Consider the following 23684-nt stretch of genomic DNA (forward strand, 5'->3'; position numbering starts at 1 on the left):
AATACTGACTCCTGATGGAGGACCTCCTCCTGGCACGCTCTATGGTGTACAGAGTAGAATACTGACTCCTGATGGAGGACCTCCTCCTGGCACGCTCTATGGTGTACAGAGTGGAATACTGACTCCTGATGGAGGACCTCCTCCTGGCACGCTCTATGGTGTACAGGGTAGAATACTGACTCCTGATGGAGGACCTCCTCCTGGCACGCTCTATGGTGTACAGGGTAGAATACTGACTCCTGATGGAGGACCTCATCCTGGCACGCTCTATGGTGTACAGAGTGGAATACTGACTCCTGATGGAGGACCTCCTCCTGGCACGCTCTATGGTGTACAGGGTAGAATACTGACTCCTGATGGAGGACCTCCTCCTGGCACGCTCTATGGTGTACAGGGTAGAATACTGACTCCTGATGGAGGACCTCCTCCTGGCACGCTCTATGGTGTACAGGGTAGAATACTGACTCCTGATGGAGGACTTCCTCCTGGCACGCTCTATGGTGTACAGGGTAGAATACTGACTCCTGATGGAGGACCTCCTCCTGGCACGCTCTATGGTGTACAGGGTAGAATACTGACTCCTGATGGAGGACCTCCTCCTGGCACGCTCTATGGTGTACAGGGTAGAATACTGACTCCTGATGGAGGACCTCCTCCTGGCACGCTCTATGGTGTACAGGGTAGAATACTGACTCCTGATGGAGGACCTCCTCCTGGCACGCTCTATGGTGTACAGGGTAGAATACTGACTCCTGATGGAGGACCTCCTCCTGGCACGCTCTATGGTGTACAGGGTAGAATACTGACTCCTGATGGAGGACCTCCTCCTGGCCTGCTGTGTGGTGTACAGAGTGGAATACTGACTCCTGATGGAGGACCTCCTCCTGGCACGCTCTATGGTGTACAGGGTAGAATACTGACTCCTGATGGAGGACCTCCTCCTGGCCTGCTGTGTGGTGTACAGAGTGGAATACTGACTCCTGATGGAGGACCTCCTCCTGGCACGCTCTATGGTGTACAGGGTAGAATACTGACTCCTGATGGAGGACCTCCTCCTGGCACGCTCTATGGTGTACAGAGTAGAATACTGACTCCTGATGGAGGACCTCCTCCTGGCACGCTCTATGGTGTACAGAGTGGAATACTGACTCCTGATGGAGGACCTCCTCCTGGCACGCTCTATGGTGTACAGGGTAGAATACTGACTCCTGATGGAGGACCTCCTCCTGGCACGCTCTATGGTGTACAGGGTAGAATACTGACTCCTGATGGAGGACCTCCTCCTGGCATGCTCTATGGTGTACAGGGTAGAATACTGACTCCTGATGGAGGACTTCCTCCTGGCACGCTCTATGGTGTACAGGGTAGAATACTGACTCCTGATGGAGGACCTCCTCCTGGCACGCTCTATGGTGTACAGGGTAGAATACTGACTCCTGATGGAGGACCTCCTCCTGGCACGCTCTATGGTGTACAGGGTAGAATACTGACTCCTGATGGAGGACCTCCTCCTGGCATGCTCTATGGTGTACAGGGTAGAATACTGACTCCTGATGGAGGACCTCCTCCTGGCACGCTCTATGGTGTACAGGGTAGAATACTGACTCCTGATGGAGGACCTCCTCCTGGCACGCTCTATGGTGTACAGGGTAGAATACTGACTCCTGATGGAGGACCTCCTCCTGGCACGCTCTATGGTGTACAGGGTAGAATACTGACTCCTGATGGAGGACCTCCTCCTGGCACGCTCTATGGTGTACAGGGTAGAATACTGACTCCTGATGGAGGACCTCCTCCTGGCACGCTCTATGGTGTACAGGGTAGAATACTGACTCCTGATGGAGGACCTCCTCCTGGCACGCTCTATGGTGTACAGGGTAGAATACTGACTCCTGATGGAGGACCTCCTCCTGGCACGCTCTATGGTGTACAGAGTAGAATACTGACTCCTGATGGAGGACCTCCTCCTGGCACGCTCTATGGTGTACAGAGTGGAATACTGACTCCTGATGGAGGACCTCCTCCTGGCACGCTCTATGGTGTACAGGGTAGAATACTGACTCCTGATGGAGGACCTCCTCCTGGCACGCTCTATGGTGTACAGGGTAGAATACTGACTCCTGATGGAGGACCTCATCCTGGCACGCTCTATGGTGTACAGAGTGGAATACTGACTCCTGATGGAGGACCTCCTCCTGGCACGCTCTATGGTGTACAGGGTAGAATACTGACTCCTGATGGAGGACCTCCTCCTGGCACGCTCTATGGTGTACAGGGTAGAATACTGACTCCTGATGGAGGACCTCCTCCTGGCACGCTCTATGGTGTACAGGGTAGAATACTGACTCCTGATGGAGGACTTCCTCCTGGCACGCTCTATGGTGTACAGGGTAGAATACTGACTCCTGATGGAGGACCTCCTCCTGGCACGCTCTATGGTGTACAGGGTAGAATACTGACTCCTGATGGAGGACCTCCTCCTGGCACGCTCTATGGTGTACAGGGTAGAATACTGACTCCTGATGGAGGACCTCCTCCTGGCACGCTCTATGGTGTACAGGGTAGAATACTGACTCCTGATGGAGGACCTCCTCCTGGCACGCTCTATGGTGTACAGGGTAGAATACTGACTCCTGATGGAGGACCTCCTCCTGGCACGCTCTATGGTGTACAGGGTAGAATACTGACTCCTGATGGAGGACCTCCTCCTGGCCTGCTGTGTGGTGTACAGAGTGGAATACTGACTCCTGATGGAGGACCTCCTCCTGGCACGCTCTATGGTGTACAGGGTAGAATACTGACTCCTGATGGAGGACCTCCTCCTGGCCTGCTGTGTGGTGTACAGAGTGGAATACTGACTCCTGATGGAGGACCTCCTCCTGGCACGCTCTATGGTGTACAGGGTAGAATACTGACTCCTGATGGAGGACCTCCTCCTGGCACGCTCTATGGTGTACAGAGTAGAATACTGACTCCTGATGGAGGACCTCCTCCTGGCACGCTCTATGGTGTACAGAGTGGAATACTGACTCCTGATGGAGGACCTCCTCCTGGCACGCTCTATGGTGTACAGGGTAGAATACTGACTCCTGATGGAGGACCTCCTCCTGGCACGCTCTATGGTGTACAGGGTAGAATACTGACTCCTGATGGAGGACCTCCTCCTGGCATGCTCTATGGTGTACAGGGTAGAATACTGACTCCTGATGGAGGACTTCCTCCTGGCACGCTCTATGGTGTACAGGGTAGAATACTGACTCCTGATGGAGGACCTCCTCCTGGCACGCTCTATGGTGTACAGGGTAGAATACTGACTCCTGATGGAGGACCTCCTCCTGGCACGCTCTATGGTGTACAGGGTAGAATACTGACTCCTGATGGAGGACCTCCTCCTGGCACGCTCTATGGTGTACAGGGTAGAATACTGACTCCTGATGGAGGACCTCCTCCTGGCACGCTCTATGGTGTACAGGGTAGAATACTGACTCCTGATGGAGGACCTCCTCCTGGCACGCTCTATGGTGTACAGGGTAGAATACTGACTCCTGATGGAGGACCTCCTCCTGGCACGCTCTATGGTGTACAGGGTAGAATACTGACTCCTGATGGAGGACCTCCTCCTGGCACGCTCTATGGTGTACAGGGTAGAATACTGACTCCTGATGGAGGACCTCCTCCTGGCACGCTCTATGGTGTACAGGGTAGAATACTGACTCCTGATGGAGGACCTCCTCCTGGCACGCTCTATGGTGTACAGGGTAGAATACTGACTCCTGATGGAGGACCTCCTCCTGGCACGCTCTATGGTGTACAGGGTAGAATACTGACTCCTGATGGAGGACCTCCTCCTGGCACCTCCGTTCCTGTGCAGCCTACTGAGACAATTGCTGTTGATCAACAATGAAGTGAAATGAGCGCGTACTGTCACGTGGGTTGAGCGTAGTTCACTGCCGCAAGTGTCGCGATATTTGGACTCTTCTTCCACTATGACCTGCTTGTAACAATAGTGGTCGCACATTTATTTCCGCCCCCATAACATACTGTCCAATCTTCATGTACCATCGGCTGTAGCAGACAACCAATCAGTGCGTGGCAGTATCGGCGGAGGGATACGCGCGGTGGATCCCCCCGAGAGTGACCGGACCGGTGGCGGAATGGATAGGAAACGTTGGGAGTGCTCGGCTCTGCCACAGGGCTGGAAAAAGGAAGAGGTGACCCGCAGGTCAGGCTTGTCCGCTGGCAAGAGCGATGTCTACTATTATAGGTTGGTTTGCTTTGCTCTAGCGGGGATACACTCCTGTAGTGAGTGACACGGCCAGCAGTGAGAACAGACCCTGAGATACGGCGGTGCTCCAGGTGCCGCTGCACATGAGGCCGCCGCTTCCGCCAGGGCTTTGTCTGTGTGTCCGTCCTCTGTAACCTGTGCGCTGGCTGCGTGGAGGGGAGACGGACACAGCGCAATGTACGTCCAGGATCAGGAGGCTGTTCTCACGCTGCGGTTAGCCTCCATGTGTATGACCCCAAAGGCAGGATTCAGACGGAACCAGCGACTGCTTTATTGAGTGCAGCCCAGGCCTCGTGTGTAACCAGACACTGCAGACCCCGCCGGCTAGGGGCCACGTGAGGCCGGACACTGCAGACCCCGCCGGCTAGGGGCCACGTGAGGCCGGACACTGCAGACCCCACCTGCTGGGGGCCACGTGAGGCCGGACACTGCAGACCCCGCCGGCTAGGGGCCACGTGAGGCCGGACACTGCAGACCCCGCCGGCTAGGGGCCACGTGAGGCCGGACACTGCAGACCCCACCTGCTAGGGGCCACGTGAGGCCGGACACTGCAGACCCCGCCGGCTAGGGGCCACGTGAGGCCGGACACTGCAGACCCCGCCGGCTAGGGGCCACGTGAGGCCGGACACTGCAGACCCCGCCGGCTAGGGGCCACGTGAGGCCGGACACTGCAGACCCCACCGGCTAGGGGCCACGTGAGGCCGGACACTGCAGACCCCGCCGGCCAGGGGCCACGTGAGGCCGGACACTGCAGACCCCGCCGGCCAGGGGCCACGTGAGGCCGGACACTGCAGACCCCGCCGGCCAGGGGCCACGTGAGGCCGGACACTGCAGACCCCGCCGGCCAGGGGCCACGTGAGGCCGGACACTGCAGACCCCGCCGGCCAGGGGCCACGTGAGGCCGGACACTGCAGACCCCGCCGGCCAGGGGCCACGTGAGGCCGGACACTGCAGACCCCGCCGGCTGGGGGGGCCACGTGAGGTCGGGGCTCCACTCAATGGCTCTTCCGCTGCTTCCATCTGAATCTTTCATTTTTCTTTTAGGAGGGGCGTTAGAACAGGAGTCCTGAGGGGACAGGTTTAACCCCATAGTGACCAGGCTCCACTTACAATATCTGACCAGTGTCACCTTAATGATAACTCTGGAACGCTTCTGTATATCCCCGTCTTTCTGACATTGTTTTTGTTGACACATTGTACTTTATATGAGTGATAAATTTAAGACTATGATTTCTGTTTATTTGTGAAAAGGTTAAAAATGTTACAAAAAATGTGAAAAAAAAAAAAAAAAATATTATCAATCCCAAACGCTGAATTTTTAGACACTGTACCAGACAGTCATCTCACACAATAACCACTAACATTTCCCATAGGTCTTCTTTACATCAGCATTTTTCAAACGTCCTTTTATTTCTGTTACTATCTTAGAGGGGTGAAACATATAGTAGGGGGTTTTTCAAGGAACATATTTTTGAGGGATCTATTCAGTTTTGAAGTTGAATGAAAAACATTTTTTTTTTTATCTTTTATACCACTATAATGTTCCTTAGGCCACGGCCCCACTATCAGTATTCGGTCAGTATTTTTTCTCAGGAGTGGGAGCCAAAACCAGGAGTGGGTGATAAATGCAGAATTGGTGACTTGTTTCTATTATACCTTTTCTCTGATTGTTCCTCACCTGGTTTTGGCTCCCACTCCTGAGAAAAAATACTGACCGAATACTGATAGTGGGGCCGTGGCTTTAAAGGCCACCTTAGCTGGCAGATGAGGAGGCAATTAGGGTATGTGCCCACGATCCGGAGCCTCTGTGGATTTGAAGCTGTGTGTTTATGCAGCGTCAAACCCGCAGCGTCCAGACATTACAGCATAGTGGATGGTTTTGTAGAAATCACATGTTCACTATGTGTCTCTGTGCACCTGTGGATCGCCCACGGACATGCGGCTCGTCTTTCCAGACCACTGCATGTCAATTTCTCTTGCGGCTCCGCATGCAGGCTTTCCCCATAGACCTAACATCTGAGGAGCCATGTAGCGCTGTATATAGAAGGTGTTTGACGAGCCACGTAGTGCTGCAGGGGGCTGAGGAGCCACGTACTGCTGCGGGAGGCTGTATGTAGAAGGGGGCTGAGGAGCCACGTACTGCTGCGGGAGGCTGTATGTAAAAGGGGGCTGAGGAGCCACGTACTGCTGCGGGAGGCTGTATGTAGAAGGGGGCTGAGGAGCCACGTACTGCTGCGGGAGGCTGTATGTAGAAGGGGGCTGAGGAGCCACGTACTGCTGCGGGAGGCTGTATGTAGAAGGGGGCTGAGGAGCCACGTACTGCTGCGGGAGGCTGTATGTAGAAGGGGGCTGAGGAGCCACGTACTGCTGCGGGAGGCTGTATGTAGAAGGGGGCTGAGGAGCCACGTACTGCTGCGGGAGGCTGTATGTAGAAGGGGGCTGAGGAGCCACGTACTGCTGCGGGAGGCTGTATGTAGAAGGGGGCCGAGGAGCCCCGTACTGCTGCGGGAGGCTGTATGTAGAAGGGGGCCGAGGAGCCCCGTACTGCTGCGGGAGGCTGTATGTAGAAGGGGGCCGAGGAGCCCCGTACTGCTGCGGGAGGCTGTATGTAGAAGGGGGCCGAGGAGCCCCGTACTGCTGCGGGAGGCTGTATGTAGAAGGGGGCCGAGGAGCCCCGTACTGCTGCGGGAGGCTGTATGTAGAAGGGGGCCGAGGAGCCCCGTACTGCTGCGGGAGGCTGTATGTAGAAGGGGGCCGAGGAGCCCCGTACTGCTGCGGGAGGCTGTATGTAGAAGGGGGCCGAGGAGCCCCGTACTGCTGCGGGAGGCTGTATGTAGAAGGGGGCCGAGGAGCCCCGTACTGCTGCGGGAGGCTGTATGTAGAAGGGGGCCGAGGAGCCCCGTACTGCTGCGGGAGGCTGTATGTAGAAGGGGGCCGAGGAGCCCCGTACTGCTGCGGGAGGCTGTATGTAGAAGGGGGCCGAGGAGCCCCGTACTGCTGCGGGAGGCTGTATGTAGAAGGGGGCTGACGAGCCACGTACTGCTCCCTTTCCATTCCATCCAAGACAACTTTGTGACGCATCGTCCCAGGCAGACCACCAGACAAAACCAAAGTCCAAATGCAGATGATGGAAGAGCTGGAGCCAGGCATCCTTGTGACAACAGGCTGAAGCCAAGCTCGCTCCACTTCTCCAGCACATGCGACCAAGAAGGCTGGTAAGAACTGTCCCCGACTACCACAACCATACACATTAGATACATCAGCTGCCAGCTTTCTTAATCATGCATAGGAACATTCGGCTCTGCCAAGAGTTCCTGTGTTCTGTAGAAGGCCACGGCCCCACTATCAGTATTTGATCAGTATTCAGTCAGTATTTTTCTTAGGAGTGGGAACCAAAACCAGGTGAGGAACAATCAGAGAAAAGGTATAATAGAAACAAGTCACCAATTCTGCATTTATCACCCACTCCTGGTTTTGGCTCCCACTCCTGAGAAAAAATACTGACCAAATACTGATAGTGGGTCCACCTAAGGGCCCCGTCACACTAAGCGATGCAGCAGCGATCCCGACAACGATACGACCTGTCAGGGATCGTTGCTGCATCGCTAATACATCGCTGGTGAGCTGTCAAACAGGCAGGCTCACCAGCGATCAGGGGAGCAGCGATATCGTGGAAAGAATCGTTCCACGATGTCCTGCTCCCGTTACCAGCCTGCTGCAAGCAGGAGCAGGCTGGTAACTATGGTAAACATCGGGTTACTAAGTGCGCGTGTGCCCCTAGTAACCCGCTGTTTACCATGGATACCACTCTGCTACGGTGCGCGGGAGCCTCCGTGCACCGTAGCAGAGTGGTATCCATGGTAAACAGCGGGTTACTAAGTGCGCGCGTGCCCCTAGTAACCCGATGTTTATCATAGTTACCAGCCAGATCGTTGGTCCCGCTGGTCACACACAGCGATGTGTGCTGGCCAGCGGGAGGCCAACGACCAAAAAATGGTCCAGGACACTTTGCAACGATCAGCGACCTCACAGCAGGGGCCTGATCGTTGCAAAGTGTCACACACAGCGACATCGCTGGTGAGGTCGCTGGTGAGTCACCAAAACCGTGACTCAGCAGCGATATCGCTAGCGATATCGCTATGTGAGACGGGGGCTTAAGAGAGACAAGACTACACTTATCTTCAAGGCTACTTTATCTTGGTGCCAAACAAACTTCTCAAACTTTGAAAAGCTATCCAGAAACTTTCCTCAGACTAGTCATCCCAAGCAGAGTGAGTTGGTATCCTGCAATTGAGCGGCCAGTGTCTGATTCGTACTGCCCGTGGTTCGGACAGCATGAATCTGATGACAGTTTCTCTTTAAAGAGAAACTATCAGCATGGAATGACTGTTCAAATCAAATACAGGTACTTGGGGTGGCCAAATATTTTAGTGCAGTTTCCCCCTTTCTTGGACAGTTTTAGTAGCTTCAAGGAGCCAGAGACGAGCAGATGTAGATGGGAAAACAAGCAGGTGGTAAGGTGTAGTTAAATGTTTGGCCACACCAAGGGTGCCCCGAGCGCCTGTACTTGGTTTAAACAGTCATTCTGTGCGGACAGTCCCTTTAATTTTTTTCCATGGTTGTTCAGTTAGAGAAGTACTACATTTCTTCAGAAGACATGGAAAAATGGCTTAGCTCAGTAAGAAGCACTATGGCTGTAGAAATGATGTGCACTGTTGAGGGTAGAGTTTTCGTCAGGTTGAGGTCCAAAAAGAAACAGGCGTTTACTATACATGAGGATATCCAAAACCTAATTCTTAATAACTAGGAATATCCAATGAGACCTCTGGCCATAGCTGGTTAGTTGAAGAAAGGGATTTCCGACGAGCAAGTGGATACCTAAGATTGCTTCTTTAGTCACTTTTATATAATTAAAAAAGAAAAAAACTACCCTTTCTTTTGAAGAATTTTAAGTGTAAGAACTCCATGGACCAAAAAAATGTATAGACTAATAAAGAAATCATGGGAAACATTGCAGCTTTATTAAACACTAATGTACCATCTACATGTTTGGCCAAATATGTTTCACTGATTAGGACAGATCATAGGATCTGAGAAATTCTGAAAAAAGGGACAGCTAGATATTAAGATAGTCACAGGTTTCCTTTCAAAAGACTTGGCTGTCATTGACATTTGCAGCCGTAACATTGGAGCTGTCTGACTCGGCGAGATAGGCCATATGGCTGAAAATGAGTGCTGATGTCATCACCAAATCCAAACTTTGTTCTGTTCTAGGAGGAATGTGGCTTCTGTGCAGTCTTGGATGAATTATTTCGAAAGGCCACTAATAAAAGAAATCCCTTCCAGAGCCTAAGGCTCCTAAATAGTTTTTCTTGTCCCCAACTGAACCAACACCTCAATATGAGTAAAATTAAGATGGAGCATTGGAGTTAACTTAAAGGGAGTAATGGCAGGAACATGCTGCTTACTCTGACTTGATTTAAGACAAGTAATGATTTTGAAAACAAAATATCAGATTTTTACTCGAGTGTCAAAAGAGATTTATCCAAAGCATGAGTCTTTAACATCCATCAGGGAAGGAATCAAAATCAAATTTCTAACTAACCTTCAGCAATGTTAAGAATAATATCTCCATTCTTGAGCGCTGCTCCCTAATCTCTGGCATTCAGAAACTCCTGACCGTAGTCATTCCTCTACAGTCCCAATCTAAGAACAGGAATCTTGACGTTATTCTTGCCTCTTCTTTGTGGAAAAAAAAAACTGTGACCTTCCAGAATAATGAGTATACAACCACTGAACCTATACTTTGTTCAAGATGGAGTACGTAAAATCCATGATTCTTCTGATAGGCAAGTACTTTGTCATGGCCACCATTGTCCACTAGGATGCCTGCTTTCATATACACATCCTTCCTATGTAAACTTAATTCCTGATTTTTGCCATGTCTCACAATCCTAGAAATGCTTTATCCCCATGCCTTCAGGAATTTCATCAGCTCCAAGAATTTTGCAAAAGATACGGCGGAAGTAGAGGTATAAATTAGAAATTAAAAGATCAGCGTCATCCCATTCTAGGGCAATCTAATAGTAGTTCCATTCCTCCTCCTCTACTAGATCTAAAGAAGACATTTCAGATCTTAAGTTTTTTGTATGACCATATTATTCTATGCCTAGATCCATCCTTTTGCCCAAAAGTGGGTTCTGAGTTCCATAGTCTCAGAAGATTGTTCTGCCGCCTTTTTAGGCTGTGTGCCCAAGTAGCGTTTTTCAAGCGTATATGCTGCGGAATTTCCGCAGCGTAAACGCTTGAAAAACGCATGTAGATCCGCACCCCATGGTCCCCAATGGCATTCCGCAATGTCAATGCCCATGCTGCGGATTTTTCCGCAGCGTATATGCTGCAGTCAAAAATCCGCAGCATGTTCATTAATTTTGCGGAAGCGCTGCGGAATCAATGTGCGGATGGTACCCAAGTCTGGAGGAGAGGAGACTCTCCTCCAGACCTGGGTACCAAAGAACCTGTAAAAAAAAGAATAAAATAAAGTTTATACTTATCTTCTGATGTTTTCCCTCCGTCGCGCTGTTGTCTGAAGGACCTGCCACGTCATTGAGTCATGTGACCCACCACATGACTCAATGACGTCACCGCAGGTCCTGCACACAACAGCGTGAGCCGCTCAAGACTCCGGACGGGGCAGAGAATGCATCAGAAGGTGAGTATAAAGTTTATTTTTTTATTTTTTACCATTCTGAACAAGTTGTCAAGCACTTTTCCAAGTGATGCTTGGAGAAGTGCTTGATAACCCGCATGCGGAAATGCATGCAAAGACGCCTCACAAACGCTTCTACCTGGCGGGAAAACCGCATGTAATATCCGCATGCGATTTTCCCGCCAGGGAGAAGCGTAAAAAATATGCTTCAGGTCCGCAATGTGGGCACATAGCCTTATGAGCATCCGTCCAACAGTTAAGAATTCCATTCTATTAGATGTGACATGGAATGAAAGGGTTAATTCTGCGCTGCCCTTAAATCAAGGATAGAAGATAAGAGAAGTATCCAAGAATGTGGTTTATTTGTCAACATGTTTCCAAGTTACAAACTTCATCAGGACAAAACCACACTGTTGTTGTCCTGAAGGAGTCTGACTTTGAGACACGTTGACAGTTAACCACTTTTGTACATCCTTTGGTTCCTGGATCCTTGACTCATAGTTCAGCAGCACAGAGTAAGTCCACTTTCCTGATCTCTTGATATGTTGAATCCTCGGGGATTCTGCAGCAGGTGATATTAGACTCCATATAGTTGTTGTCACACAAAACCCCATCGGGTGAGCATGTAATACCTGGGTTTACCAATCCTGCTTAACCTGGATAAAGACCCTATTTGCTCTCTACATTCTTTCATAGCATTAGATCAGTGTTAAAGGGGTTGTCCACTACTATGGATAATGTGTCAATGTATTTTTATGGTGGAAATAAGTTTTTGTAATTACCTTGCTATAGCTATCGCTGGCCGCTCACAGGCATCACCTGACCCCCGGCTGCAGCCGGCTATTTCTTCCGCTGATGTCACATCAAGTGAGACGTGACGTCAGCGATGCGGTCCCCGCGGTGGATGCTTGGCAGTGGGTGGGGTTACCCCGCACATCACACCCAGCATCCACTGTGCGCTTTCCCAATGAATGAGGAGAGGGAGAGCGCGTGGTGGATGCTGGGTGTGACATGCGGGGTAAGCCTGCCCACAGCCCATCACTCATCGTGGAGCGCAGCACTGAGTCACGCCCGGTTGCATCCGGAACTTGACGTGACCTCAGCGGATGTCTGAGCAGGCTGCAGCCGGGGTTCACGTGATGCCTGTGAGCGGTCAGTGATAGCGCCACTCACAGGCAAGAAGAACAGCATAAGGTATTTACAAATAAACTTATTTCCACAATAAAAATACATTGGCACATTATCAATAGTAGTGGACAACCCCTTTAAGTCACAGTTGGACGGAAGCTCTGTGAATCTACCTTTCGGTATCCCTGGTGTAGCTTTTGATTAGCTGGACTGATGCGACCTCACCATTGCGGTGTTATCCAGATGACGTTGCGCCAGCCCAACTAATCACAGAATACTGATCTGGCCGATGGACTGGAGTCCTGTGAGTTCATCAACCCAACTCCTACTTGTTTTGGTGTGTCTCCTTTTGGTGCTGTTGTATAGAATTATACTTATTGGTAATTAATTTTCTAGACACCCTCCTTGACGTCAAATGCTTTGAGCATTCGTTCCGGTCTGGTTATTTGGAAATACATTGAGGTGGGGAGAGTATACGTAAACTGTTAAGCACAGATTTATTAAGATTGCCATTTTGTACACCAATCTTGAAGGACGTGTGGGAACTTCAAGAGACGCACGGCACTTAATGATTCGGCCCATCTTGTCAGTGGGGTGTGCCTTGGCAGATATATTACTTCTGTCGGACACATTTCTGGCACAAGAAACGCCGTCCCTTACCTTGAGTTTGGCTGACAGACTTAGCCATGCCGTGTCCCTCCCCGTCTCTGCAAATTTTGGCAGAGCTGCTTTAAACTGTCGTGAAAGCACCAAATATATTTAGGAAAGTAATCAATTTATTTTAATCAGCATCATGTCATGAGCGGTCTCTGCTCCAATGGCCATAAGTGCTCTACTGCCTGCTCATAAGTCAGGCTCCATACACTAATTACCGTACGTGTTGGGTCCTCTAATGCCAGAACAGGTGAACTCCTCCAAATGTTTGGACACAAAACAGAAACCTTCCTCTGCTGCTAAGCAGCCATGTAACGCAACAGGCTTAGATTAGTCGCCCAATAGAAATGGATTCATAATTCAATTATTGATGCACTTTTGGATGGTAGAAATTATTGACTAAAGCAAGATATACAGTTGCGCTTAAAAGTTTACATACCCCAGCTGAATTTTTGCTTTCTTGGCCTTGTTTTACGAGTCCAGGTGGTGGAACCGCTGTGCTTCGGTGCAAGGAGGGATCAGAGGGGAGTGACTAAGTGCCTATACGGGCTGACCAAGGTCGCACGGCGGCTCAATCGACTCAGTGAACCAGGGAGGGACCGGGCAGGTGGACCAGGTGCCACTCTGGGACCGACCTTGTATGAGAGCAGGTGACTCCCACGGGTCAGATGGCAGGAACTGACCGGTACAGCGGATGAGCACGGGACGACATCTCTGCCCAGCTGAAGGCAGCGATTCCAATGCTACTCCTTGTTTCAGAGAATATGAATGATAACAAAAAACTTTTTCTCCACTCATGGTTATTGGTTGGGTGAAGCCATTTATTGTCAAACTACTGTGTTTTCTCTTTTTAAATCATAATGACAACCAAAAACATCCAAATGACCCTGATCAAAAGTTCACAAACCCTAGTTCTTAATACCGTGTATTGTCCCCTCTAACATCAATGACAGCTTGAAGTCTTTTGTTGTAGTTGAGGATGAGTTTCTTTATTTTCTCAGATGGTAAAGCTGCCCATTCTTCTTGGCAAAAAGCCTCCAGTTCCTGTAAATTCCTGGGCTGTCTAGCATGAACTGCGCGCAGGAGATCTCCCCAGAGTGGCTCAATGATACTGAGGTCAGGAGACTGAGATGACCAATCTAGAACCTTCACTTTATTCTGCTGTAGCCAATGACAGGTCAACTTGGCCTTGTGTTTTGGATCTTTGTCATGTTGGAACGTCAAAGTACGTCCCATGCGCAGCTTCCGGGTTGATGAGTGCAAATTTGCCTCCAGTATTTGCTGATAACGTGCTGCATTCATCTTTCCTTCAACTTTTACCAAGTTTCCTGTGCCTTTGTAGCTCACACATCCCCACAACATCAGCAACCCACCTCCGTGCTTTACTGTAGGAATGGTGTTCCTTTCATCATAGACCTTGTTGACCTCTCTCCAAATGTAACGTTTATGGTTGTGGCCAAAAAGTTCCATTTTGGTCTCATCACTCCAAATTACTTTGTTCCAGAAGTTTTGAGGCTTGTTTGGCACGTTGTAAGCGAGATACTTTGTGTCATTTGCGCAGTAATGGCTTTCTTCTGGCGACTCGACCATGCAGCCCATTTTTCTTCAAGTGCCTTCTTATTGTGCATCTTGAAACAGCCACACCGCTAGTTTTCAGAGAGTCCTGAATTTCAGCTGATGTTATTTGTGGGTTTTTCTTTGCATCCCGAACAATTTTCCTGGCAGTTGTGGCCAAAATTATTGTTGGTCTACCTGACCGTGGTTTGGTTTTTACTGCGCCCCTGATTTCCATTTGCTAATCAGTTTGAACGCTGCTAACTGGCTTTATCAATTCCTTGGATATCTTTTTGTATCCCTTTCCTCTGTTATACAGTTCAACTACTTTTTCCCGTAGATCCATTGACAATTCTTTTGCTTTCCCCATGACTCACAATCCAGAAGCATCAGTGGCTGGATGAAAGATGCAAGAGTCTGTCTGGATCCCAGAAACTCACTCAGCTTTTATGCACACACACTGATTACAAGCAAACAGGTCACAGGTGAGGATGTTACCTTTAGTAGCCATTCAAACCCATTTGTGTCAAATTCTGTGCATGTTATCAGGCCAAAATCGCCAGGGTATATGAACTTTTGATCAGGGTCATTTGGATATTTTTGGTTGTCATTAAGATTTAAAAAGATAAAACACAGTAGTTTGACAATAAATGGCTTCACCCAACCAATAGCCATGAGTGGAGAAAACATTTTTTTGTTATCATTCGTATTCTCTGAAACAGGGCCAGGAAAGCAAAAATTCTGCCGGGGTATGTAAACTTTTGAGCACATTTGGATTACTTTGTATGTCCACATTAATTGACATATGTAATTCAAATTGCTCATCACTGCTTACCAATGTGACTATTCGTACTACACATCGAAAATGAAACATCCCCTTTCGCTAAAATATTTATAAACCCATTGATTGTCAAAAAAAGCTTTTGATGGAACAGTGTTGCACCTTCTCAACTACTATTTCACACACTTCTTTGGCACTTTTACAATGTCTTTCATTGGCAGTCTGATATTAGTGAATGAAGCGGAGATTGCCACAGGGACTTTGGGAACCCCATTCTTGGGATCATAGCTTTATCACCTAACTTGTGGATGGGGAGCAGATGTATTTCATAGGAAGCCTCCTTTTAATATTCAGCTGATTATTCACATCAATTTGTTTAACATGCATACAGATTAACAAAAAACTGCACTACTTTAATCACCATAGTTACTTTCTTAATTATATGTAAAAGCTATTAAGATGATTGTCGGTCAGTTTAAAAATTCAAGCGTTGTGTCCTAAACAAAAGCATTACAGGGGACATGGATGGGGAGAAAATACCAATCAGGCATTCTCTCCCGTTACAGGCCTCAGTTACAGAAGAACTGTGATACCAACACTCGCGCGGCCTGTGCTGGTGACAGCAGGTGAGTATTCCAGGTTTTCTTATTTTTACCCTATCCATGTCCCCGGTGATGTTCTTATTTAGGCTAGACCACCCATTTACCCAAATAAATAACGATAGCTGATCTCCATGTAGGAGGGGATCCTCTCTCACTTAATTCTCTGCAAATTGTTTGCCCTCTTCTTGGGAGATATTACTATTGATCGCAGATACATTAAAACCAACATGTTGTGCCTACAGAGAGACATCCCATACATTTGTAAGTGGATTCCGTTATACCCTATAGCAGGGGTGAGGAACCTATTTCCCCCATGCAGTTTAAGGCCCGTGATGACCTTTTGTCCTGCCAGATTCCCGGGACCAAAGTTTTCTGGCCGGCAGTTGCGTTTTGATGGCTTGCGGCCCTTTAATTTCTTATTAATCTGCGAGCACACACATGCAGCGGTCACTACTGGATGTTACGGCGTGTGCAGTGGAAGGATATGTCAGTCAGGATGTACTGTCGTAGGAGTTAGCGCACAGTGCCCTCCCGTCCAACAGGAGAAGACTGCAGCAGTGTCTCCAATAATATGTATGCCCCGGCCCCGTGTCTCTCCAGTGGTATGTGTGCCCCCGGCCCCGTGTCTCTCCAGTGGTATGTGTGCCCCCGGCCCCGTGTCTCTCCAGTGGTATGTGTGCCCCCGGCCCCGTGTCTCTCCAGTGGTATGTGTGCCCCCGGCCCCGTGTCTCTCCAGTGGTATGTGTGCCCCCGGCCCCGTGTCTCTCCAGTGGTATGTGTGCCCCCGGCCCCGTGTCTCTCCAGTGGTATGTGTGCCCCCGGCCCCGTGTCTCTCCAGTGGTATGTGTGCCCCCGGCCCCGTGTCTCTCGTCATGTCTCCTTATCACAAAGAGTCGCCTGCGCTCCAGACTGATGTAAACCTGGGAAAGCAACATCATCTATACCACCTAACTTCACACGTTTCACCAAAGAAAAGCCGTTTCAGACATCACTTTAGGGGAGAGTTAATTAAATGTTTTAACAAATATAGCACAATCATTTTCAAGTTGATCATTTTGTACGGACCCGAAGGATGGTATAAGTATCCAAATGGCTTTTGGCAGAAAAAAGGTTCCCCACCCCTACCCTATAGGTTGTAATTAGCAACAGGTATCGGTGAGAGCTAGACAATATGTATTTGTTATCTTACTACTATGTGCGTTTACTCTGTCTGGATCACTCTGTTTCTAACAGTATGACTTATTACTCGGATTTTTACTATTCCTCATCATGTTTGTAATTGCATCATATGAATTTTGAGATATCAAAATGTTTTTAGGGTATGTTTTCTCAATCAGTAATCGCTGCGGATTGGACGCAGTGCGCTTGCTTTTCGTGCAATCCGCAGCTGCCAGATGTTACAGCATAGTGGATGGGATTTCAAGAACTCCCATGCCCACTATGCATCTGCTCCTGCGGCTCACCCTCGGAGACGGACATGCGGGGCGTCTTCACAGATCGCAGCATGTCAATTTATCTTGTGGAGACGCTAGTCTCCGCAAGAAAAATTAGATCAATACAATGTATAGGATGCGGTGAATCCGCATGGTTCAATGAACACATACGGATTCTCCTGCGTGCAGCGCTTTGGACGCAGCATAAAGTATACTGCATTCAAAGTGCTAAACGTACTGACGGTGTGCACATACCCTTATACTGTAGTCTCTGGAGATGCTGCCTATCCAACTCCTTTTTAATGTTTACTCAGTAAAGATTATTTGTACATATGTGTCTGCCATGGAATTTTGTAGAAGTTAGTATTGGAATTAGCCATGCAACTCACTGCTTATTCCGTTATGTCTCTGTTAAATGGGTTTTCCACTGTATTGATGGCCTATTCTTAGGAAAAGCCAGCAGTAACAGATTGGTGAGGGTATTGGGTGCTGGCCCCCCACTATCTGCTGCAGGTTACAGGCTATGGCAATGGCCATATGTAGACTGCGATCAGTCCAGATTACCACTGCACCCCACCATCTGTTGTTGAAGACATGTCCTAGTGATAGTTCATCATTATTGGTGTAGTGGAAAACCCCTTTAAGGCCATGGTCACACTATCAGTATTTGGTCAGTATTTCACATCAGTCTTTGTAAGCCAAAACCAGGAGAGGGTGATAAATACAGAAGTGGTGACGTGTTTCTATTATACTTTTCCTCTGATTGTTCCTCACCTGGCTTTGGCTTACAAATACTGATGTAAAATACTAGCGTGACCATAGCCTAAGGCTATGTGCCCACGATGCAGAAATGCTCCGGATTTTTTCCTGAGCGTTTCTGCATCTCCCTGGCAGAAAAAACACATGCGGATTGTACATGCGGATTGCACATGTGTTTTTCCTGCCAGGGACAAGCGGATGTGAAGCGTTCTTCACATGCATTTCCGCATGCGGGTGTCAAGCGCTTTCCAAGCGATTTTAGCATCACTTGGAAAGTGCTTGACAACTTGGTCACACTATATAAATCCATGCAAACGGCATGGATTTATATAGTGTGACCCGAGAGAATGGTAAAAAATATATACTTACCTTCTGATGGCCCCCGGAGTCCTTGTCTCGGCTTGCTGGCAGCTCGCGGTAGATTTAAGGACCTGCCGACGTCAGCGGTCGCGTGACCCGTCACATGACTAAATGACGTCAGCGCAGGTCCTTTAGTCTACCGCGAGCTGCTGAGACGCATAGAATAAAGACACCGGGAGCCATCAGAAGGTAAGTATAATATTTATTTTTTATTTTATTCTTTTTTTTTTTTTTTTTTTTTTACTGGTTCTATGGTACCCGGGTCTGGAGGAGAGTCTCCTCTTCTTCAAACCCGGGTACCATCTGCACATTGAAATGCATGGAATCCGCATGTACAGATGCAGTGATGAGGATTCCATTCATTCCAATGCAAGTCAATGGCGGCGAAAACGTCGTGCTTCCGCAAAATAATTGGTAATGCTGCATATTTTCCCGCAGTGATAATCCGCTGCGGAAATTTCCGCAGCATGTCCACAGCACATGCGGATTATCATTGGGGAACATGGCAGACCTTCTACCAAGCGTTTTTTAAGCATTTCTGCAGCAGAATTGCCGCTGCGGAAACTCTTAAACGCATAGTGGGCACACAGCCTTAGGCTATGTTCACACATCAGTTTTTTCAGCGTTTTTTGTGCAAATTTTCTGCTGCGTTTTGCAGTACCAGCAAAGTCTATAAGATTCCAGAAGTCTCATGAACATGTATTTTTTTTTTTGTTCAGGATTTTGTGCTTTGCATGTACCGTATTTACCGGACCATAAGACGCACCTATGTTTTAGAGGAAGGAAAAGAAAACAAAAATTTAAGCAAAAAATGTGGTCATGATGCACTTTTAAGGGGGAGGGAGTCTTCTGCTGACACTGGTATAGGGTTAATGTCCCCCAATTCTGACAATATCCCCCGTCCTGGTATGCGTGGCACTCGTCATCCCTATCCTGGTATGCGTGGCACCCGTCATCCCTATCCTGGTATGCGTGGCACCCGTCATCCCTATCCTGGTATGCGTGGCACCCGTCATCCCTATCCTGGTATGCGTGGCACCCCTCATCCCTATCCTGGTATGCGTGGCACCCCTCATCCCTATCCTGGTATGCGTGGCACCCCTCATCCCTATCCTGGTATGCGTGGCACCCCTCATCCCTATCCTGGTATGCGTGGCACCCCTCATCCCTATCCTGGTATGCGTGGCTCCCCCAGATCCCTATCCTGGTATGCGTGGCTCCCCCAGATCCCTATCCTGGTATGCGTGGCTCCCCCAGATCCCTATCCTGGTATGCGTGGCACCCCTCATCCCTATCCTGGTATGCGTGGCACCCCTCATCCCTATCCTGGTATGCGTGGCTCCCCCAGATCCCTATCCTGGTATGCGTGGCACCCCTCATCCCTGTCCTGGTATGCATGGCACCCCTCATCCCTATCCTGGTATGCATGGCACCCCTCATCCTTATCCTGGTATGCATGCCACCCCTCATCCTTATCCTGGTATGCGTGCCACCCCTCATCCTTATCCTGGTATGCGTGGCACCCCTCATCTTTATCCTGGTATGCGTGGCTCCCCCAGATCCCTATCCTGGTATGCGTGGCTCCCCTAGATCCCTATCCTGGTATGCGTGGCTCCCCCAGATCCCTATCCTGGTATGCGTGGCTCCCCCAGATCCCTATCCTGGTATGCGTGGCTCCCCCAGATCCCTATCCTGGTATGCGTGGCTCCCCCAGATCCCTATCCTGGTATGCGTGGCTCCCCCAGATCCCTATCCTGGTATGCGTGGCTCCCCCAGATCCCTATCCTGGTATGCGTGGCTCCCCCAGATCCCTATCCTGGTATGCGTGGCTCCCCCAGATCCCTATCCTGGTATGCGTGGCTCCCCCAGATCCCTATCCTGGTATGCGTGGCTCCCCCAGATCCCTATCCTGGTATGCGTGGCTCCCCCAGATCCCTATCCTGGTATGCGTGGCTCCCCCAGATCCCTATCCTGGTATGCGTGGCTCCCCCAGATCCCTATCCTGGTATGCGTGGCTCCCCCAGATCCCTATCCTGGTATGCGTGGCTCCCCCAGATCCCTATCCTGGTATGCGTGGCTCCCCCAGATCCCTATCCTGGTATGCGTGGCTCCCCCAGATCCCTATCCTGGTATGCGTGGCTCCCCCAGATCCCTATCCTGGTATGCGTGGCTCCCCCAGATCCCTATCCTGGTATGCGTGGCTCCCCCAGATCCCTATCCTGGTATGCGTGGCTCCCCCAGATCCCTATCCTGGTATGCGTGGCTCCCCCAGATCCCTATCCTGGTATGCGTGGCTCCCCCAGATCCCTATCCTGGTATGCGTGGCTCCCCCAGATCCCTATCCTGGTATGCGTGGCTCCCCCAGATCCCTATCCTGGTATGCGTGGCTCCCCCAGATCCCTATCCTGGTATGCGTGGCTCCCCCAGATCCCTATCCTGGTATGCGTGGCTCCCCCAGATCCCTATCCTGGTATGCGTGGCTCCCCCAGATCCCTATCCTGGTATGCGTGGCTCCCCCAGATCCCTATCCTGGTATGCGTGGCTCCCCCAGATCCCTATCCTGGTATGCGTGGCTCCCCCAGATCCCTATCCTGGTATGCGTGGCTCCCCCAGATCCCTATCCTGGTATGCGTGGCTCCCCCAGATCCCTATCCTGGTATGCGTGGCTCCCCCAGATCCCTATCCTGGTATGCGTGGCTCCCCCAGATCCCTATCCTGGTATGCGTGGCTCCCCCAGATCCCTATCCTGGTATGCGTGGCTCCCCCAGATCCCTATCCTGGTATGCGTGGCTCCCCCAGATCCCTATCCTGGTATGCGTGGCTCCCCCAGATCCCTATCCTGGTATGCGTGGCTCCCCCAGATCCCTATCCTGGTATGCGTGGCTCCCCCAGATCCCTATCCTGGTATGCGTGGCTCCCCCAGATCCCTATCCTGGTATGCGTGGCTCCCCCAGATCCCTATCCTGGTATGCGTGGCTCCCCCAGATCCCTATCCTGGTATGCGTGGCTCCCCCAGATCCCTATCCTGGTATGCGTGGCTCCCCCAGATCCCTATCCTGGTATGCGTGGCTCCCCCAGATCCCTATCCTGGTATGCGTGGCTCCCCCAGATCCCTATCCTGGTATGCGTGGCTCCCCCAGATCCCTATCCTGGTATGCGTGGCTCCCCCAGATCCCTATCCTGGTATGCGTGGCTCCCCCAGATCCCTATCCTGGTATGCGTGGCTCCCCCAGATCCCTATCCTGGTATGCGTGGCTCCCCCAGATCCCTATCCTGGTATGCGTGGCTCCCCCAGATCCCTATCCTGGTATGCGTGGCTCCCCCTCATCCCTATCCTGGTATGCGTGGCTCCCCCTCATCCCTATCCTGGTATGCGTGGCTCCCCCTCATCCCTATCCTGGTATGCGTGGCTCCCCCTCATCCCTATCCTGGTATGCGTGGCTCCCCCTCATCCCTATCCTGGTATGCGTGGCTCCCCCTCATCCCTATCCTGGTATGCGTGGCTCCCCCTCATCCCTATCCTGGTATGCGTGGCTCCCCCTCATCCCTATCCTGGTATGCGTGGCTCCCCCTCATCCCTATCCTGGTATGCGTGGCTCCCCCTCATCCCTATCCTGGTATGCGTGGCTCCCCCTCATCCCTATCCTGGTATGCGTGGCTCCCCCTCATCCCTATCCTGGTATGCGTGGCTCCCCCTCATCCCTATCCTGGTATGCGTGGCTCCCCCTCATCCCTATCCTGGTATGCGTGGCTCCCCCTGATCCCTATCCTGGTATGCGTGGCTCCCCCTGATCCCTATCCTGGTATGCGTGGCTCCCCCTGATCCCTATCCTGGTATGCGTGGCTCCCCCTCATCCCTATCCTGGTATGCGTGGCTCCCCCTGATCCCTATCCTGGTATGCGTGGCTCCCCCTCATCCCTATCCTGGTATGCGTGGCTCCCCCTGATCCCTATCCTGGTATGCGTGGCTCCCCCTGATCCCTATCCTGGTATGCGTGGCTCCCCCTGATCCCTATCCTGGTATGCGTGGCTCCCCCTGATCCCTATCCTGGTATGCGTGGCTCCCCCTGATCCCTATCCTGGTATGCGTGGCTCCCCCTGATCCCTATCCTGGTATGCGTGGCTCCCCCTGATCCCTATCCTGGTATGCGTGGCTCCCCCTGATCCCTATCCTGGTATGCGTGGCTCCCCCTGATCCCTATCCTGGTATGCGTGGCTCCCCCTGATCCCTATCCTGGTATGCGTGGCTCCCCCTGATCCCTATCCTGGTATGCGTGGCTCCCCCTGATCCCTATCCTGGTATGCGTGGCTCCCCCTGATCCCTATCCTGGTATGCGTGGCTCCCCCTCATCCCTATCCTGGTATGCGTGGCTCCCCCTCATCCCTATCCTGGTATGCGTGGCTCCCCCTCATCCCTATCCTGGTATGCGTGGCTCCCCCTCATCCCTATCCTGGTATGCGTGGCTCCCCCTCATCCCTATCCTGGTATGCGTGGCTCCCCCTCATCCCTATCCTGGTATGCGTGGCTCCCCCTCATCCCTATCCTGGTATGCGTGGCTCCCCCTCATCCCTATCCTGGTATGCGTGGCTCCCCCTCATCCCTATCCTGGTATGCGTGGCTCCCCCTCATCCCTATCCTGGTATGCGTGGCTCCCCCTCATCCCTATCCTGGTATGCGTGGCTCCCCCTCATCCCTATCCTGGTATGCGTGGCTCCCCCTCATCCCTATCCTGGTATGCGTGGCTCCCCCTCATCCCTATCCTGGTATGCGTGGCTCCCCCTCATCCCTATCCTGGTATGCGTGGCTCCCCCTCATCCCTATCCTGGTGTGGTAGGTGGGACCTCTTCCATTGGTTGTTCGTGCCTTTTTATACTGCACTTATATCACTCTGCACATACCCCTTGACAAAGGCTGCTCGCCGAAACGCGCGTCGGGGTTGGCGCACACACACCAGGAACAGGTATACTCTTTATTGGGGACTTACTTTCATGCTACTTAGTATGGTTTATATATAATTTAAGGTCTCCATCTATTATACTTTATACTACAAATGCAATCTGTCTATGTCAGACATGTCCAGGTGGCTGTGCATCTGTAGCCATATGTACACCTTACCTGATCCTGAGTTTCTCCATCTAATGTGTGCGCCATTTTAATACTTTGCATCTTATGTGTGTACTCCACCCCTATCGTTAATAAATGTATACCTTTTTACTATGTTGCTGCTAAGGATCATCATTTTTTGCTTCGGCCTCCTATCCTGGTATGCATGGAACCCCCAGATCCCTATCCTGGTATGCATGGAACCCCCAGATCCCTATCCTGGTATGCATGGTACCCCTCATCCCTATCCTGCTACGCATGGAACTCCTCCATCCTGGCATGCATGGCACCCCTCATCCCTGTCCTGGTATGCAT

General features: G+C 50.9%; 1 protein-coding gene across 4 annotated transcripts in view; it reads left to right on the forward strand.

Annotated features, from left to right (window-relative positions):
- The first annotated feature begins 3932 nt into the window (after positions 1 to 3932).
- MBD3 (methyl-CpG binding domain protein 3) overlaps positions 3933 to 23684 on the forward strand; it is a 40220-nt gene continuing 20468 nt past the window's right edge. The window contains exons 1-2 of one of the 4 annotated variants that reach the window (XM_073686345.1): positions 3933 to 4264; positions 15678 to 15737. In XM_073686345.1, the coding sequence (XP_073542446.1) occupies positions 4155 to 4264; positions 15678 to 15737 (170 nt within the window). In that variant the 5' untranslated portion in view covers positions 3933 to 4154. The remainder of the gene's footprint in view (positions 4265 to 15677; positions 15738 to 23684) is intronic. The other 3 variants (XM_073686346.1, XM_073686347.1, XM_073686348.1) reach the window with 3 other exon arrangements.

The sequence above is a fragment of the Phyllobates terribilis genome, unplaced genomic scaffold (assembly GCF_046119375.1).
Source record: "Phyllobates terribilis strain yellow unplaced genomic scaffold, ASM4611937v1 Scaffold_1__5_contigs__length_1240528914, whole genome shotgun sequence".
NCBI classification, from domain to species: Eukaryota; Metazoa; Chordata; class Amphibia; order Anura; family Dendrobatidae; genus Phyllobates; species Phyllobates terribilis.